Here is a 17,953-nt window from a genome sequence, read left to right as displayed (position 1 = left end):
TCATATTGCTGTTCATACTAGATCAAAGTTGCTCACTGCTATGTGGAAGTTAAAATTACCTCCTAAAGTTAAATTATTTAATTGGTTACTTATTTGTGACAGGTTAAAACTCGGGCTAGATTACATCAGTTTTCAATGGATATTCCTTCTACTTGTGTTTTTTGTAACCAGCATGAATAATCTTTAGATCGTCTTTTTATTACTTGTTTCTTTACTCAAAATGCTCGGTCTTTCTCTGGCCTCCCAACTAGGCCTCATGTTGATACTCCTAATTTTTGAATTGGCTTGATGCTCTCAAGTTACAACCTCATGCTATATATGGACTCTCTTGCTAAATGTTTAATGCTTGCTCAGTCCCTTTGGAGGACTCATAATCAGCTTATTTTCCAAAATCATCTATCCTCCACTGCTGAAGTTGTCGTCCGAGCGGTAAAAGCATATCAACTATATCTCAAGGCCAACCTCTAGATGTCTGCTCCTAGACCTTCTACCAATGATTCTATCAAATGGCAGTCACCTCCTTCATCAAGTTTGAAGCTTAACTTTAATGGCTATGTTTGCCCTGTTAATCGTGCTGCTGCTGGTTTTGTTGTCTGTAATTCAGTGGATATCCTTTGCTTGCTTTCAGCAAAAATCTTGGTAGCATGGACATCCCTGTGGCTGAAGCCATGGCCCTTTGTAAGATATTACTTCATCTATCTCAAATTTCTCTCAATCCATCATTGTTGAAGGGGACTCGAAGATTTTGATAGATGCCCTCAATTAAAGCAGCTCCCCCTTGGCATCTTAAATTTTTACTGCATGATATTAAGGAGCTCTCTCACCGTGTTGCTTATGTTTCCTTTTTTCATGTGTGGCGAAGCCAACTTCCTCGCTGATACACTGCAAATTGAGAAGCAAGACCTTAGGGGAAGTCATCTCCAGCAAAAACCCGACCTTCGACGGAATCGCCGGAAATTGGCAAAAATCGCAAACTGAAACCATTACCTTCCCGGCGCGAAATCAAGCTTCTCCGGCCAAATCTTCACAAAACACCACCGCCAATGTGTCAAGGGGGAGGAGACGAGCCTGGGGGTAGCCGGATTCCGTCGTGGGTCGGCCGGAGGAGGGAGAAATCGGAGGTAAACCAGTTCGGGCTTAGGGAAAAAAGATTATTCATGATCACTAATAATAATTCTTGATAATTAAGGTAATGGTAAAAATCATATCTAGCAAAATATACACATATATACTCAGCCTTGCTCATAATGAATTAATACACACTATTATATAAATAAGAGAGTAGAGGTGCGCTACTAACAGTAAACTTTGCCGAGGAAAGTGGAAGGAGGAATTTAAATGATAAGCATCTAACAGTAAACAGACTGAGATCGAGTTGATCAAACTGATTCAGCAAATAGAGTTGATCAGTCTGATTCAGCAAACAGACTGGTGCTCCCCTACTGCAATTATGGTTTAGCCTCCCATACTGACTTTCCTTGAGGACGACTGTCGGTGAATTGACTTGCTCTGCCTTTTTCTCTGCATCTCCACCGATTGCAGCAGCACCAGTTGGCGCGGCACGTACGCCTTCATCACGTTTTTTGCGCTTTTCGGGAAAAAGCTTAAGTTTTTGGCGCCTTGCTATGAAAACACAGGCGTTTTGATGGCAGAATTTCGCTTTCCACACCTGAAGGCGCCTGAGGCGCGCTTTTTAATACCATGTTATCAGGTATCTAACAACTATTCTAATGATTCATAGCAAATTGTATTATATGTTGTTTCTTTTTCTTTTTGACTATTGCTGAGAAAACGCGTTAGCTCTTCTTCTTATGTGTGCTCAACCTCCAATCAATTTCCTGCTTTTCTCAAAAGTGAAACCGATTCTTGCTTTTGCTCTTGTTGATTTGTATGTTTACTCAACTCTCATTCCTGTTGATTTGTATATTTACTCAACTCTCATTCCATTTGCAAAGGAGAAATAGGAACTTTGGAGTAAACGGAGCAACATAGATCGCAGGAAGCAGCACCAGTACGTGGCCGGGGAAGAAACCCCTGAGCCTTGGGGGTGCGCAGAACCTATCATGATTCAAATAAACAGGTTTGAATGGCTATAGACACTCCGATCAATTGGAAGGACGGTCTTAATCAAAACTCAGAGAAATTTAACTTAATTCTAAACAATAATTCAGCACCACTGTATATGTACGTTAAGTAGCACCCTTCAATTAATAGTCAGTTACAATATATAACTGGCTAGTGTTCAAAAATAATATAGAAATATTCGCGCCCTCCACTCGGAGCTTTGAAAATTCTTTTACTAGAATGAGCTTACGTAGAAAAGTTCTGATTCACATGCGTATAATATTCAAAGTAGAGTGATAGAAATAATAGTTAGGGAGGACTCAGATAAAAGGCTTGATATGCATTAGTCTCCAATCAAAACCAATCTCACCTCCAACGTTAGAGCAATTCCTAGCAAATATATAGCTTCTCCTCGTCAAGTTTCATTTTCCTCATCATAATCATCATGTCTACATTTTCATTGTTGCAGCAGCAATTGTTCTCTTTACCATTGTGTTGGGCAACTCCAATGCTCAGCTCAGCTCCACTTTTTACGACACAACGTGCCCTAATGTGTCGAGCGTGGTTCGTAATGTGGTGGAGCAAGCTCAACAGAATGATAGTCGTATTGGCGCCAAACTCATCCGGGTTCACTTCCACGACTGCTTCGTCAATGTAATGATACATTATAATCTCACATAAGTCATAACTTCACAACGGTTTCTGCATATTGCACACACATTTAATTGTTTTCTTACCAAGCAGTTTGACACCCTACAATGATGTGAATTAAACTATTTATGAGGTTGATTTTTACCTTAATGTGTGATAAATTCACAGTTTTTGTGAAGAGTCACTATTCGATCAGAAAAAATTATTTTGTGTATCCAATACACCAGTGCAGCGGTATATAAACTACATGATATTGATAGTATATATCAATGTTTTAAAACGCTAAGGCGTAGGCCGAGGCGTTTTTCTATGAGCCTCAAGAAGGCGTTCGCCTTGAGGCGTAAGGCGTAAGCCTTACGTATAAAAGACCAATAATGATGTATTTATTACTCTTATATGTACCACATTATAAGAGTAACCAAAAGAACATTATTAATTGTCATTCACTCATAATAAATAAAGTACTAGAACTATATGATTCAATAAAATCACCAAACTAAAATGAAATCAAAGATCTAAATTAAGTTGAAAGACCAAAGATGAAGCTTAATGGAGTTTCATTTTGCCACACAGATAAAGACACACCAAAGAACTAAAAAGAAGAGAATAACCAATGCAAGTGTGAACTGGGTAGACAATATTTTCAGAGTCATTGTAATTTCCTAATCAACCCATGAACATTGAGCAATAGGGTTTACAGACTACAATATAATCCAGATGAATTATTGCTATCTTTTGGGAAATAATGATAGGAAGAGTAAGATGGACAGTAAACTGAATCTGACTTCCATTTCCAATTAAAATTTCAGGGAAGCTATAACAATCTAGCTACTTTAGCTAAAGAAAGCAGGTAATCTAACTCCAATTCAGCTCATGAAACTTGATAAGGCTCAAGGATAAACAAGGTAAAGGTACCTTGCTAGAGCTGCTCTTTTATGCTGCAGCTGCTGCTCTGCTTCTTCTTCCTAACTATTTCAAGCTCTCATGCGATTCTCAATCTCAAAGAACCTCCCTTGTCACCAAATTTATGTGCTCAAAAACGGGATCCAAAATTGAATCCATTCTTTCCCTCCATATTTACGGTGAATGAATTCAGAACCAAGCACCAATCTTTAGGCCAAAAGCTTTTACTTTTTACGATGTCACAACCCCATTAACCTCCATAGACCAAGTCCTGGACGTCCGCGCTGTGGAAGTTGGCCTCTCCGAGGACCTCACCCTCCTACCCAAACGCTTAACTAGATTGGGGCATCATATATAAAGAATATGCAATTCATCACCTAACTGTAATTTCAAACACAGTGCCACTCCAGCATATCAATTACCACTCAATGACTAGTTCGGGCAGCATATCATGACTAGTTCATACAAAATCCCCAACTTCAAGTCCAGATTACATACAACTTACAAGTTCCTTACTTTAAAATCAACCCATCAACAAATGATGCCCAAAAGTGAGACACTTAGATACTCATTAAGAGCAGCCTAGAATCAATTGGAATCATACACATTTTTCAAACCCAGATAGATCAAACCCAGAAAAGGTGGACCGGAACAACTCAAACCCAGAAAAGCTTGACATTACCAAACATTCAAATATATTCTTGACATTACCCAGATAAATATAATCTGCTGCGAATCGAAATCGAAATGGCTTGCTGCGAATCGAAATCCAAAACCTTCAAATTGACTCCTGCGAATCCAAATCGAACTCCTAACTCAAACTCTGGGTTAGGGATCGAATTTGCTGCCTTTTGGAAGAGAGAAGATCTGAATTCGGCTCTTCCAACAAGAAATAACAGAACATCGCAACCCAGATAGGCTTTAAAACACAAACCTTTTCAAACGACGTCGTTCCTCCTTTGTTGCTGCGCCTGCGCCTGCGCCTTTGGCGCCTTGGGCATCGCCTTTCACGCCTTGTCTGACGCCTCAGTAGCCTCATCACCTACCGATCGAAACCCACTCAATTTTATGCCGAATTTCCGCCTTTTGAGCGAGGCGCGCTTTTTAATTCATTCGTATATATAGATTTCAGGTCTAGCTAGGGTTCATAATTTCAGAGTTTAGTGCTTATTTTTGTTATAAAATTTAAATGTGTACCTCACACTATTTGCTACTATGCACTAGCAAATGGTTGTATCTGGGAGGTATAATATACCAAGTCAGCCGTGTATGGAATTCAGTGCCAAATAATTACTGTTATGAATTGCATGTCAATGACTATGAGTATATACCATTATTACCATAAATGCATTTCAATGACTTTGAGCATATGTTAGCACTCAAAATATATAATTTTATGGGGTGATGCACATATGCAGGGCTGTGATGCATCACTTTTGCTTGACAACGCAGACGGCATAGAAAGCGAAAAAAATGCAGGTCCGAATCTATCCACAGCTGGATATCCATGTGATTGATGACATCAAAACTGCACTCGAGAATGTTTGCCCTGGTGTTGTCTCCTGTGCTGATATTGTAGCTCTTGCTTCTCAGATACTCGTTTCTGAGGTAACCTTTCTATCCTTTCTTCTAAGGTTCCAATAGTATGACTAAGTTAGCTACCTAGCTAGAAGGTCAAATAATGAACAGCTCAAGGATATGGTCGACTCCAAAAAAAATAGTAAAAAATAATTAATTAATAGAAATATACTAATTGGGTCAAGAATGTTATTTGATACTTTCTCTTCCTTTAATTAATACTAGTCTGCAATAAAATGCTCTTCATGTATAAGAAAAACCTTCATTGTGTAAACAGATAGTGGATAGTTATCTGCAAAGAAAATGAATTTAGAAGATAGTTATTCATGGGGTTGGTAGTTCTCCCACGTATTTATCTATTTCCCTATTTTTTTTCTTTTCTTATTTTTCGGTTTCTCTTGTAATTTGACTATATTATCTCTTTATATTTTATGAGTATGAAAGTTTATTAATATTTCACAGTTATTGTTTGGCTCCAGTTTTGTTGCAGCTGATCAACAGTCTCTTTTCTTGCGCGGGCGTGCCAGCACTGTTCGGGTGCAGTCGTCGGGGGTATCCCTTGACCTGACTTCTTTCAAGAGATTGTGGACGAGGAGAGTGTTTGGCTCCAGTTTTGTTGCAGCTGGTCAACAGTCTCTTTTCTTACGCGGGCGTGCCAGCACCGTTCGGGTGCGGTCGTCGGGGGTGTCCCTTGACCTGACTTCTTTCAAGAGATTGTGGACGAGGAGAGCACCAACCTCGTCGTGGGATTCTTTGTGCCTCATGGTGAGGACTTTGCTGTAGTTTCTTGAAAATCACAATCGATACTCGATGTTGTAGATCGAGCAGAGCGAGAACTACTGGGAAGTGAGGAGAACTTGCTAAAGCGTGACTTTAGCTTGGCTGGGTTGCTAGGGCGTTACCCTTGCTTGGCTGGTTCTGTAACCGTTGTGGTCGCAGCACTACCGTCGGCTCCCGAGGAGACTAGGACCGAAGTACGTTGACAGAGGGTTTGGTGGCACTGAAAGTCGGCTTCTGAGAAGACTAGGACTAAGAGTGTGATCACCGGTAAGAGAAAGAGAAGCAGAGGAGTTGCTCTTAGAGAGGTTGCTCTAGAGAGAACTTAGATCATCTTAGAGATGTTTGTTGTGAATGTGTTGGTGTCTTTGTTGTCTTGTTTTTGCCTCTATATATAGGCTTCCAAGCAACACTATTTTCCCTTTAAACAAATCATAATGGGTTAGGTTTGAGCACTTAAACACTTAATGGATTTGTTAGGTGAGAGCACTTAAACCCTTAATGGATTTGTTAGGTGAGAGAACTTTCTGCTCCTTGATTCCTTTAATTTTTATCTCCACGAAGAACTCAGATTTAGCCCTCGACTTATTCATATGAAATGATCCACCATGAGTGTAGATTACTGTGGTAAAATTTCAGAATTTATTTCCATATGGTTGGGCTGGAAATGCTGCTGGACCTCTTACAGGTCCAGTTTTCCAGTTTTGCTTCTGTAGAAAATTGGACTGATTGTTTGAAGGCTTTCCGCTCAAAACAAGCTCTTGTACTCTTCATAAGAAATGATTCTTAGGATGTCTAGAATGAATCTGGAAAGTTTCAACTCATTTGGAGTTCATTTGTTTAGTTTTCCGCCCCTCCTTCCTTGTTTAGCTCGGTTTCTCCTAGTCGAAGTAGGAAAATGTGCTAAACTTGACTTTTCATGCTTCCATAGTAGGCTTTATTTAGCCTCTAAATATATATTTTGAACTTGTCGACAATATATAGCTTGAGCCACTGATATTGGCTCAATTTCTCCAAGACACGCCTTGTCAGGCCAAAATGCTCATTTTGGGTCCAAACAGAGAGCACCAACCTCGTCGTGGGATTCTTTGTGCCTCGTGGTGAGGACTTTTGCTGAGCTTCTTGAAAATCACAATCGATACTCGATGTTGTAGATTGAGCAGAGCGAGAACCACTGGGAAGTGAGGAGAACTTGCTAAAGCGTGACTTTAGCTTGGCTGGTTTGCGAGGGCGTTACCCTTGCTTGGCTGGTTCCGTAACTGTTGTGGTCGTGGTACTACAATCGGCTCCCAAGGAGACTAGGACCGAAGCACGTTGACAGAGGGTTTGGTGGCACTGAAAGTCGGCTTCTGAGAAGACTAGCACTAGGAGTGTGATCACCGGTAAGAGAAAGAGAAGGAGAGGAGTTTCTCTTAGAGAGGTTGCTCTAGAGAGAACTTAGATCATCTTCGAGATGTTTTGATGAATGAATTGGTGTTGATTATTGTGTTGTTGTGGTCGCGGCACTACCGTCGGCTCCCGAGGAGACTAGGACCGAAGTACGTTGACAGAGGGTTTGGTGGCACTGAAAGTCGGCTTCTGAGAAGACTAGGACTAGGAGTGTGATCACCGGTAAGAGAAAAAGAAGGAGAGGAGTTGCTCTTAGAGAGGTTGCTCTAGAGAGACTTAGATCATCTTAGAGATGTTGTTGTTGTGAATGTGTTGGTGTTGTTCTTCATTGTAACCTCTATTTATAGGCTACTATGCCAAAGTGGTTGGCCTTAAACAAATGATAGTGGAGCACTAATTGGAGATAGTGGAGCACTAATGGAGATAATGGAGGTGGAGGTGGAGCACTAAATGGAGATAATGGAGCACTAAATGGAGATAGAAATGATGAATTTTGGAGTGATTTTGAATCACTTTCGGCTCCTTTATTCCTTCAATCATATCTCTATCAAGAGTTCCGAATGGGCCTTCGACTTATTTATAACAAATGTTCCACTATGAGTGTAGATCATCTTGGTAAAATTTCAGAGCTTTTGATATAGTGGTTGGACCGAAAACGCTGCTGGACCTCTTACAGGTCCAGTTTTCCAGTTTTGCTTCTGCAGAAAATTGGACTGATTGTTTGAAGGCCTTCCACTCAAAAATAGCTCTGGAACTCTTCATAAGAAATGATCCTTGGGATTTCTATATTTATTCTAGAAAGTTTCAGCTCATTTGGATTTCGTTTGGTTAGTCTTCCGCCCCTCCTTCCTTGTTTAGCTCGGTTTCTCCTGGCCGAAGTAGGAAAATGTGCTAAAGTTGACTTTTCATGCTTCCATACTTTCATAGTAGGCTTTACTTAGCCTCTAAATATATATATTTCGAACTTGTCGACAATATATAGCTTGAGCCACTGACATTGGCTCAATTTCTCCAAGACGTGCCTTGTCAGGCCAAAATGCTCATTTTGGGTCCAAACAGTTATTTTGGTACAATTTTTCAATTTTAACTAACAAAGTCTCTTCTCTTAATAATAGTATAGATTAATAAGTGCATTTTTTTTTAGAGAAATTAATAAGTGCATTTATATTGCAGAATGGAGGACCAACTTGGGAAGTTCAATTGGGAAGAAGAGACAGTAGGACAGCCAACCGGGCTGGTACTACTGCCATTCCAGGTCCTAGAGAAACCCTTGCGCAAATTACCAAAAGTTTCACTAATGCAGGACTTGATTCTACAGATCTCGTTGCTTTGTCAGGTACATACATTCTTTGCTTAAAATCTAGGATTTCAAGTTTAATCACATTGTTATTAGAGTTTGACGTAGTAAAAGAATTGCTCTAATTAAAAATTCGAAATACTTCATTCGATTATTTCAGTTAACATATGGCTAGCTGTCTTCTTTTTCAGGTGCTCATACATTTGGCCGGGCACTGTGTTCAACTTTCGTCCACCGCCTATACAATTTCAGTGGTACCGGGAACCCAGACCCAAGCCTGGACACAACTTACTTGGAAACCCTATGCCAAACATGCCCCGAAGGCGGCGATGGAGGTACATTGGCCAACCTTGAGCCTTCTATGCCCAATGGCTTCGACAACAACTACTTCACAAACCTTCAGAACAAGCAGGGGCTTCTCCAGACGGATCAGGAGCTGTTTTCGACCAGTGGAGCCGACACTGTTTCCATTGTGGACCGGTTTGCTAATAGCCAAAGAGACTTCTTTGACACTTTTGCTAAGTCCATGATCAATATGGGAAATATAAAACCTTTGATGGGCAGTGATGGAGAGATTAGGTCTCTGATTGTAAAAGAGTTAACTAATGGCACGTTTACTTACTTGGAATGGAAAATAATCATGAATCGGAGACAAGTGGAATGGGAGAAAAAAGGAATCGGTATTGATTCCAGAGGAATGATTCCTAAACTCATCTCCCCCCTTCGTAATCGAATTCCTGAGTATTCAGGAATCGATTCCTGATAAATAGGTGAGACCTACACCAATTCCGATTCCTTCATGTGTTAGTAAACACAAGAATTCTTTTACCTGGAATCATTCTGATTCCTTTATGTGTTAGTAAACACAGGAGTGTTTTTATTCCGTAATCATTCCATTCCATTCCAAGTAAGTAAACATGCTCTAAGTGATCATTCTCAATTAATAGTGTTTATTTTTTTTTTTTTGAAAAGAATTAATAATTTTACTAAGCATGGAGTAAATTGGCTACTTATTTTTTCGATCACAAGTAAATTATGGGTCACGTTCGCTGGTGAGCTATAGTCCGTTAAATATTTGGCTCACGGATTTAATTTACGAACATAATGGGTGGGGACGTGGGGTGGATTGGGTACGGTTGGGATAAAAGAAAAGGAAAAAGAAAATGTAAATGAGGCTTTACCTTGAGGAAAGCTAATTATCTGAAGCAGCCAATGAGCCTCGAATGACATGACTCACTGCGCAATTTCAGCTTGTAAGAGCAACCCCAACAGCTTCCCCATATTTTAATTTTTCTCTACTTTAGGGAAAAATGAGCCTCTTTTGCTCCAACAGATTCCCTATAATTATCTCTATTTTAGAGAAAGTGAGGAAAGAGAAAACCAAATTCTCTATATTTACAGCAATCTCTAAAATTTAAGGAAGAATATGGAGATTTTTGAGATTGCTATAAAATAGAGAATCTGTTGGAGTTGGAGAAGAAAGAGATGCTAAAGCTTTGACTTTTGCTTCCCTATTATACAGAAATTATAGAGAAGCTGTTGGAGTTGCTCTAATCCAACTAAATGATTAATTGTTATTAATGACTTTATTATGGTGCCGAAGAGGAACTTAACAGAGTTGAAGCCAATCCTTAAGCCCACTCTTCTTTTTTCTGAACAATTTAAGCCCATTCTTCTTAAATTTGAGGGCCAGTTATTCAGTCAATTTTTATGGCCTCTATACTAGTGTGTATTTGTGCAATTGCTATTTCAATCTATATGTTTTGAATTTCAAAATCTTAGTCCATTTATTTTATAATCTATATAAGTCTGACATTTTCATTGTTTTGACGTTATAAAATGTTCGCTTTTATCATAAGTCTTAAATTTTGAGGTAAGATCAAATTTTCATTTATTTGTTTAAATTTTTTTTTTTTTTTTTTTTTTTTTGGAAACTAGACTTGATATCAAGGGCAGGCTCAGAAAACAATTCCCGGGAAAAGATCCCAAACCAATATAGCGAATGCAGTACAGGGGGGTGAAATCGATGCTGAAGGTGAAAAACAATTGTTCATATTCCCAAATCATTTCAAAGTTCAAAATGATGAAGTGACCAAAATTAAAAAAATAAAAGAAATAGAAAAATATAAAATAATTGTGGAACACGAGGATGAAAACACACAACTAAAATTACAATTTGACAAAAGCACGAAACCAAAATTGCAAATATTCTTCAATTTAATCGTGAAAATACAATTGATCGAATACAAGTTTCAGTTTCAAAAAAAATGATGATGAAGGTTTTCAACTTTGGTCTTTATATAAAAGACTGAGGTTAAAAGTTAAAAGTTGATAATATATACACCTTACCGACATTTTATCCTTGCACCGACTCTACGCTTTATTGGTACATTTGTAGGGCCGCATTTTTTTTTTTAGGGACGTGAAGTCGGGCCGCATTCACTGCATAAGTCCAAGAGCATGTTTGTACTATGCAGTCTTCGTTTGCCAAATGTGTTCTTCATTTTTGATCTGTTTGGTTTCCAATTAACTGTTTGTCACTTTCTACATAAAAATCTCATATGCATTAATATATACCCCTACCGGCTCTAGCTCATTCAACTTGTTAAAAGAGACCTGAGGAGATGCCTTCTTCTCTATATCACTGTGCAATGGCAACTACTAGTACTGCAGTTTTCTTTGCATTGTTGATCTTATTGTGTGCAAGAGGATATGGTGAGGCTCAGCTGACCCCGACGTTCTACAATGAAGCATGCCCCGATGTGAATCTCACTAGCATTGTCCGTGGAGTCATTCAGGAAGCTTTGCAGACGGATCCACGCATCGCTGCAAGCCTCATTAGGCTTCACTTCCATGATTGCTTTGTCAATGTAACTAACTAGCTAGCTAGCTAAGCACAAAAGTACTTTTAGAACTAGCTGCTTCTCTGTTATGACTTCTGAAATTTAATTCAGCACTAAAGGACTTGTTAATTAAATCTGGTTCTGCAGGGTTGTGATGCATCAATTTTGCTGGACAACAGTAGCAGTGTCGATGGCATAGACAGTGAGAAAGCAGCCTTTCCGAATGTTAATTCAGCGAGAGGATTTGATGTTGTGGACAAGATTAAGACTGCATTGGAGAATGCTTGTCCCAGCACGGTTTCTTGTGCTGATATTCTTGCCATTGCAGCAGAAGAGTCTGTTTCTTTGGTATATGTATTTCACTTCGCCAACACAATTTTGTACTCTTTGTGACATGGCCTAAAATAAAAACAATTTCATTAATAGGGATTGTAAATTTGTAAGTTTGTAGCTTATCCCACAAATAGGCACACCAGGGATGAACTAAGAAAGTAAGAATCATTAACTAATTTATGGTTGCAGTCTGGAGGCCCCTCATGGACAGTACTGCTAGGAAGAAGGGACGGAACAACAGCAAACCGAACCGCTGCTAATGAAGCCCTTCCAGCTCCCACTTCAAACCTTGATGTACTCAAGTCCAAGTTCTCAGCTGTAGGCCTAAACACCACCGATCTGGTTGCACTATCCGGTAAGAAAAGAAAGCAAAGCAAATATAAAGGTTACATAGTACTTTTTTAGTACTGGACAACATTGATCGGATTTGCATATTCACAGGTGCTCACACATTTGGACGCGCCCAGTGTCAGTTTTTCACTGATCGATTATACAACTTCAACAACACAGGGAGTCCTGACCAAACCTTAAACTCGACCTACATAGAAACCTTGAGTGACATATGCCCACAAAATGGGAATGGGAGTGTCCTGGCCAATTTTGATCCCTCAACACCTGATAGTTTCGACAGCAACTATTTCTCTAATCTTCAAGTTCATAAAGGTCTACTGCAAAGCGACCAAGAGCTGTTTTCGACTAGCGGGGCTGATACCATTGACATAGTTAACAACTTCAGCGTTAATCAGACCACATTCTTTGAGAGCTTTGTGGAATCGATGATTAAAATGGGGAATATAAGCCCCTTGACAGGAACTGATGGAGAGATTCGATTGAACTGCAGTAGGGTTAACGAAGATTCATTTGGATCATCTGCTGCTTTGCTAGCTGAGTACTAAACTACTCATAAGAAGCTAAGGCTACCTAGTTACACTAGCTAGTTGAGCTTTATGTATGATATGATGATGATAACTGCTATGAGTTTAGAATAAAGCTATGACTGCTAGGATTCACAATTATCGACCACATCATTTTAGAATTCTCATTTCAAAACTTTCTAGCATGTCATACATACAGTTTACAACCTTAAGGTTACATGAACACGCACTAAATTAGATTGTGTGATGACCACAGAAGAATACATAAAATATTTTCTCCAAAACATTTTTAGGAGTGAATCTATCCAAAGAGCACAGCTCCAGTTTCAGGCAAACCAGAGTTGCAGCAGTGACTGCGATCGGTTTTTCTCAAAGTCTCAAAGGTTCTCCTCAGTGATTCTGCTTTCCTAAATTAAAGGGATGACCGTCCAGCCACAAACCAGTCATTCCGTGATGTTACATGGAACAATATTGGAGTCTTCATTCCCCTGATTAGAGAGCTAGAGAGATTTGATTGTCTGTATGAACCTCACATTGTATTGTACCTCAATCATAAGATGTAGTTCAAAGGCAGCAGCTTCACAATGTCAAACAAATGTTGTCCAACCTTCAATCATGCTCAGAGATACAAATTTCTCCTGAGAATACAAAAGAAGTCCACTGTCAATGCTAATTCACTAACCAAAAGTAGAGCTCTAGAAGAAACAATTACCTGTCTGGAGCAATATATATCGTGACCATCAAGTTTAATCAAATTCTCAGCTCTCCTTCAGACCAACAAAGCATCAGGTTTAGTACCTAGTAAACAAAAAACAAAAGTTACAAAGATAGGCGCAAAAAGATAAGACTTTAACTAAACCGTTATACATGCATCTAGATTGGTAGTATATAGTATATGATTAAAGTGTTTCTTTGCAGCCATAGAACTGGAAAGGAATATATACACATAGGACCTCTCAAAACTACCCTCCATAGTTTTTCACACTTGCATGACAAGCTTGTTAATTAGAATCCATCTTACAGAGTGTATATATAGAATAAATGGCAAGTTCAAAACAAAGACCTATAGAATCTATACCCCATATTAGTGTCAGCACCAGATCCCTTCCTCCACAGGAGCATATCATATCAGCCCACATTTTCTTTGTTTTGGCAACGTAAAATTTCCAGGGCCTAATCTGTAGCATCCTACATGAAGGTAAGAAAATTGCCATAATCAGACAATATCAACTCAAGTACTCAACCATCTCAAATCATTAATGCCAACCAATTAAGTAACTTTAAGTGTCAAGAGGACCGGAAAACCTCTATACCATTAAAAGCAAAGTGGAACTCAAGATCTTACAAGACAGAGAATAATGGTGTACATAACTACATACCGAGAACTGACTTAAGCGACATATGGATGTATCCATTGCAGCAAAACTACGAAGAATGCAAAAGTCCTCTTTGAAAGTAGCTGTCCACTTTTGTACATGCTTGTCAATTCAGTAGATAATCCTCTTGCCCTGAGATAGTAATTGCGCTGAGAATACAAAAATGTCCAAATCCCTCAATCAACCAACCTATAGAGAGTTCAGTAAGGAGCAGTTACCTGTCAATCTGTCAGCAATATCTGTACCATCTAGTTTCATCTCAACTCTTGTTAAGGCCAGTATTAGCATAAGGGTATTTACCTAGTAAAAAAAATCCAACAGCTGCAATGATAAGTTAAGAGTAGGCACAATCATTGAATTTAACATCAAGCTATTAGTGTCAACTTTACCAAGTCTAACCGGCCATGTAGACGGCCTAAATCCTTATCTACTCCATGATGTCCATGTGGATAGCATTCCAAGACCCCATCAATTCAAACTCATTGACAAAATATGCAAAGGAAAAAAGTTCAGATACACGTAGATTTCCACTTCAAGGCACGTTTATTTACTTGTTTATAGAAACCACCATAATGTTATGAAACCAAATTCCCTCCTCACCTTAGCTCACATCTTCTTTGAATCTCAATGTTTGGCTTCCTGGCCCTTTAAATGAAGATAACGACGTATCCATGGTTAGATAATATCAATTCAACTTCATCTCTAATGGTTAACACCAACTAAAACAGCAAATAAGTAACCATGAAAATACCAAATGGAACGATATTGTGTTATAACTCAAAGAACAATTTAACAACAAGAGTACTTTATCAATAGGGACACAGAATTTGCTAATGCAGTGTAAACCTCTCCACTGAGGAAACTTTACTGCGTGGCTTTTAACGTAGCCAACACGAAAGATCAATCCATTTAGAATCCAATGAGTTTACAGTACAAAAGTTGTGTTGTTCATAACATACACAATCTCTTAGCAACAAATGCTAACTTGATTTACAACTGATCTAACGTATACTTGATTTTCAATCTATCAACTCTAATCAAATCACTGATCTTTCTCGTTCTCAATGTCTCACTGATCTTTGAGAATAATCTATGGAAGTACTGGACGACACAAGATAAAGTATGAAACAAATAAAGAGAGTTTTTCAGAAAAATGGTTTTTGACCGAAAACCATAGTTCAAGAATGAACCAACGTTTTTATGCAGCCGATGAAAAAAACCCTACACATGTATTAGTTTCGAAGCCTTTTATACAAGAGGAAAAACTCCCCCTCAAACAAATCTTTTCTTTAAACACCAAATGATAGATATAGAAAGATATCAAAATTTATTTGTTTTGCATGCAAGAAGTCTTTAATGCAAAGTACACCAAATCAATTTAATAGACAAGTAAATCAATTAAATATGTGCAGCATGATTTGGAAATTTAAACTCAAGATCAGTGACTCAATTTTGCTTGAACATATCTTCCTCTTTGTTTCCTTGAAGCTCCGGTTTCCTTGTGCCAATGGGAAATCATGTATTGAATGGTGATTGCCCAATATACTTACAATCTCCCCCTTTGGGCATTCCCATTCAACACATGATTTTTCATCTTTTAGTCCTGCATGTTAGTTTTTCATAAATCACTAACAAAGAGGACTACTTGGATTAAGGAATCAGTTTCCATCCTTTTCCACATCCAAGTAACTCATGCAATTATCACATAATAGTAATAATAATCCAAAAATAAGCATCCCAAGTAGTTTGTGCTTATGCACTTACAAATTCAAAACCAAAAATAAATATTGTTCATGAAAAATTTAAAAGCAGAAACAGAAAAGAAGAAGATGAAAAGATGGAAAATTAATTCTCCCCCTTTGAATGGGAAGGCACATCAAACTCCTCCAGCATTTTGGTCACGGTGTCCTCAAAGTCCTCGGTGTCCATGGACCCTTTGCTGTCTTCTTGATCATCGTCCTCTGGTACCGGTATGGACGGACCAGGTGCGTCAAACCCGGGAGGGAGGCGCTGCATGTTGCGGATTTCCGTGAGGACTTCCCTGAGAGTATGGTTGGTGCGAACGAGGAGAGAGTGCATGTCATCCATGTCGGTGGTGAGACTTGCAACCCGCCAGTCAGTGACCAGAATGAGGTCACGAAGACTCTCAAGAGAAACAACAGAAGGTGCACTAGAAGGAGATGGACGAAGAGGAGGACTTCTGCTTCGTTCACGGTGCATGCCAGGATGAAGAATACCGGCTCGGGCTGCGGCCTGGCACCCCTCCTCTGGAGGAGGAAGGCGCCGATGGCCTCCGCGGCGAGGAGTGATCTTAGTGCGAACCATGATGAGAGAAAAAGAAAGTGAGAGAGTCTGCACACTAAGACAAGGTAGAGTGAAATCCGAGAGAGATATAGATATATAGCGAACCAGTAGGTTAGGGAAAATCAAGAGACGCATCGGTCAGTGATAGCGTCCAAAAGAAGGAAAATTTATTGCAAGGTATAATTCCGAGAATCACGCATGCAAGTAAAATCTCCCCCTCACGTTATGCTTAACCAGTAAGGAAAGGGAATACAAACAGATGGCAATCCAGAATAGATATCGAGAAAACCATGGATTCCCACAATCTTCAATTATAGCACACAATATATCCGTCTGTATAGTATCCAAGTAATTAATGCAATTGTCATAATGAGAAGAGAAAATATAGCATAGTTGAAGCACAGAGAGCACAAATCATGTAGTGAACAGAACATAGGTCAGAACAGCATGCATGATGTATTCTATCAACAAATGAATGAGTACTCATAGTCAGACCTTAGGAAGAAAACTTGTGATTAAAGTGAGTGTAACCAGTATATGGGGCTTAGAAACAAGTTTAGTGAAGGAGAGAATTAGTGAAGTAAGAGAACTAAACATGTGAACTGAGCTCAGTAAATCTCCTTAGAAGGAGTGGAAAACATTGTTCCCAAGCACGTAATGGATTGGAATCATAGACCCTTTTTATTTTGTGACACTTAGAACTCAGGTAACAAGACTCGTCTCAGCAACTCCCAGAACAGATGTTCTTAGGGTACTAAACATAACAAGGATGCTCCATGGAGAGAGTCTCGAGTAGTTTTCTGCTTTATTTTATTTTTCGTGCACAGATCACTCACCAACTCGTTTCTTGCAAACCTTAGAAAGTTCACCACAACCAAGGCCTAATTACTAGGAGAGATGGGATAGAATTATCCATTCTCGTTTCTTACAAATCCTAGAAAGTTCACCACAACTAGGACCTGATTACTTTGAGAAGATAAAATTAATCATTTGATCAGTTTTAATTAGTTCGCCTATTTCACTGAATCTCTTAGACAATAAACAAGGAACATGCCACCACATGGGTTATAAGTGAAAGTGCATATGAAAATTAACTGACTAAGATACAAACCACGAGTACACAATATTTGTTCAGAATAAGGCATGACAGTAGTGTCCAGAGAAAATGTACAAGTCACTAATAACAGTGGTCAAAGCACACTAAGATCACAATGTTCTCTCTCAACATTGGACTCACATTAGACTTCCTTAATACTTAGAACATATCCCTAACGCATTTCTTAACATTTCAAACCTAGCAGTGTTAAGAGGCTTAGTGAACAAATCAGCAAGTTGATTCTCAGTGGGCACAAAGCTTAACTCAAGTATATTTTGCTCAACCAAATCTCGAATAAAGTGATAGCGCAGATCAATGTGTTTTGTTCGAGAGTGTTGAACATGATTTTTGGTAATATTGATAGCACTGGTATTATCACAAAAAATAGACAACTTACCTTGATTTATGCCATAATCATGAAGCATTTGCTTCATCCAAAGCATTTGTGTGCAGCAACTTCCAACTGC

The 17,953-nt window shown here is 39.0% G+C and overlaps 1 protein-coding gene, 1 long non-coding RNA gene and 1 pseudogene across 2 annotated transcripts; 2 read left to right on the top strand and 1 right to left on the bottom strand.

Moving 5' to 3' along the window:
* The first annotated feature begins 1,701 nt into the window (after positions 1 to 1,701).
* LOC112163701 lies at positions 1,702 to 9,547 on the top strand (annotated as a pseudogene).
* An 822-nt stretch (positions 9,548 to 10,369) lies between these two features.
* LOC112168167 (peroxidase A2) lies at positions 10,370 to 12,783 on the top strand. Its single transcript, XM_024305290.2, has 5 exons — positions 10,370 to 10,419; positions 11,367 to 11,529; positions 11,650 to 11,850; positions 12,025 to 12,190; positions 12,277 to 12,783. The coding sequence occupies exons 1-5, from the start codon at positions 10,370 to 10,372 to the stop codon at positions 12,729 to 12,731; spliced, it is 1,035 nt and encodes a 344-aa protein (XP_024161058.2). The 3' UTR covers positions 12,732 to 12,783.
* A 187-nt stretch (positions 12,784 to 12,970) lies between these two features.
* Positions 12,971 to 14,578, bottom strand: LOC112168168. Its single transcript, XR_002924120.2, has 6 exons — positions 14,476 to 14,578; positions 14,305 to 14,386; positions 14,090 to 14,218; positions 13,789 to 13,898; positions 13,423 to 13,508; positions 12,971 to 13,348 (listed from the first exon to the last, which is right to left on the bottom strand). It is a non-coding gene; the product is annotated as an uncharacterized LOC112168168 (long non-coding RNA).
* Between the last annotated feature and the right edge of the window lie 3,375 nt (positions 14,579 to 17,953).

Source organism: Rosa chinensis, chromosome 5, assembly GCF_002994745.2.
Source record: "Rosa chinensis cultivar Old Blush chromosome 5, RchiOBHm-V2, whole genome shotgun sequence".
Classification (NCBI taxonomy): domain Eukaryota; kingdom Viridiplantae; phylum Streptophyta; class Magnoliopsida; order Rosales; family Rosaceae; genus Rosa; species Rosa chinensis.
This window is presented reverse-complemented; position numbering and strand designations above follow the sequence as displayed.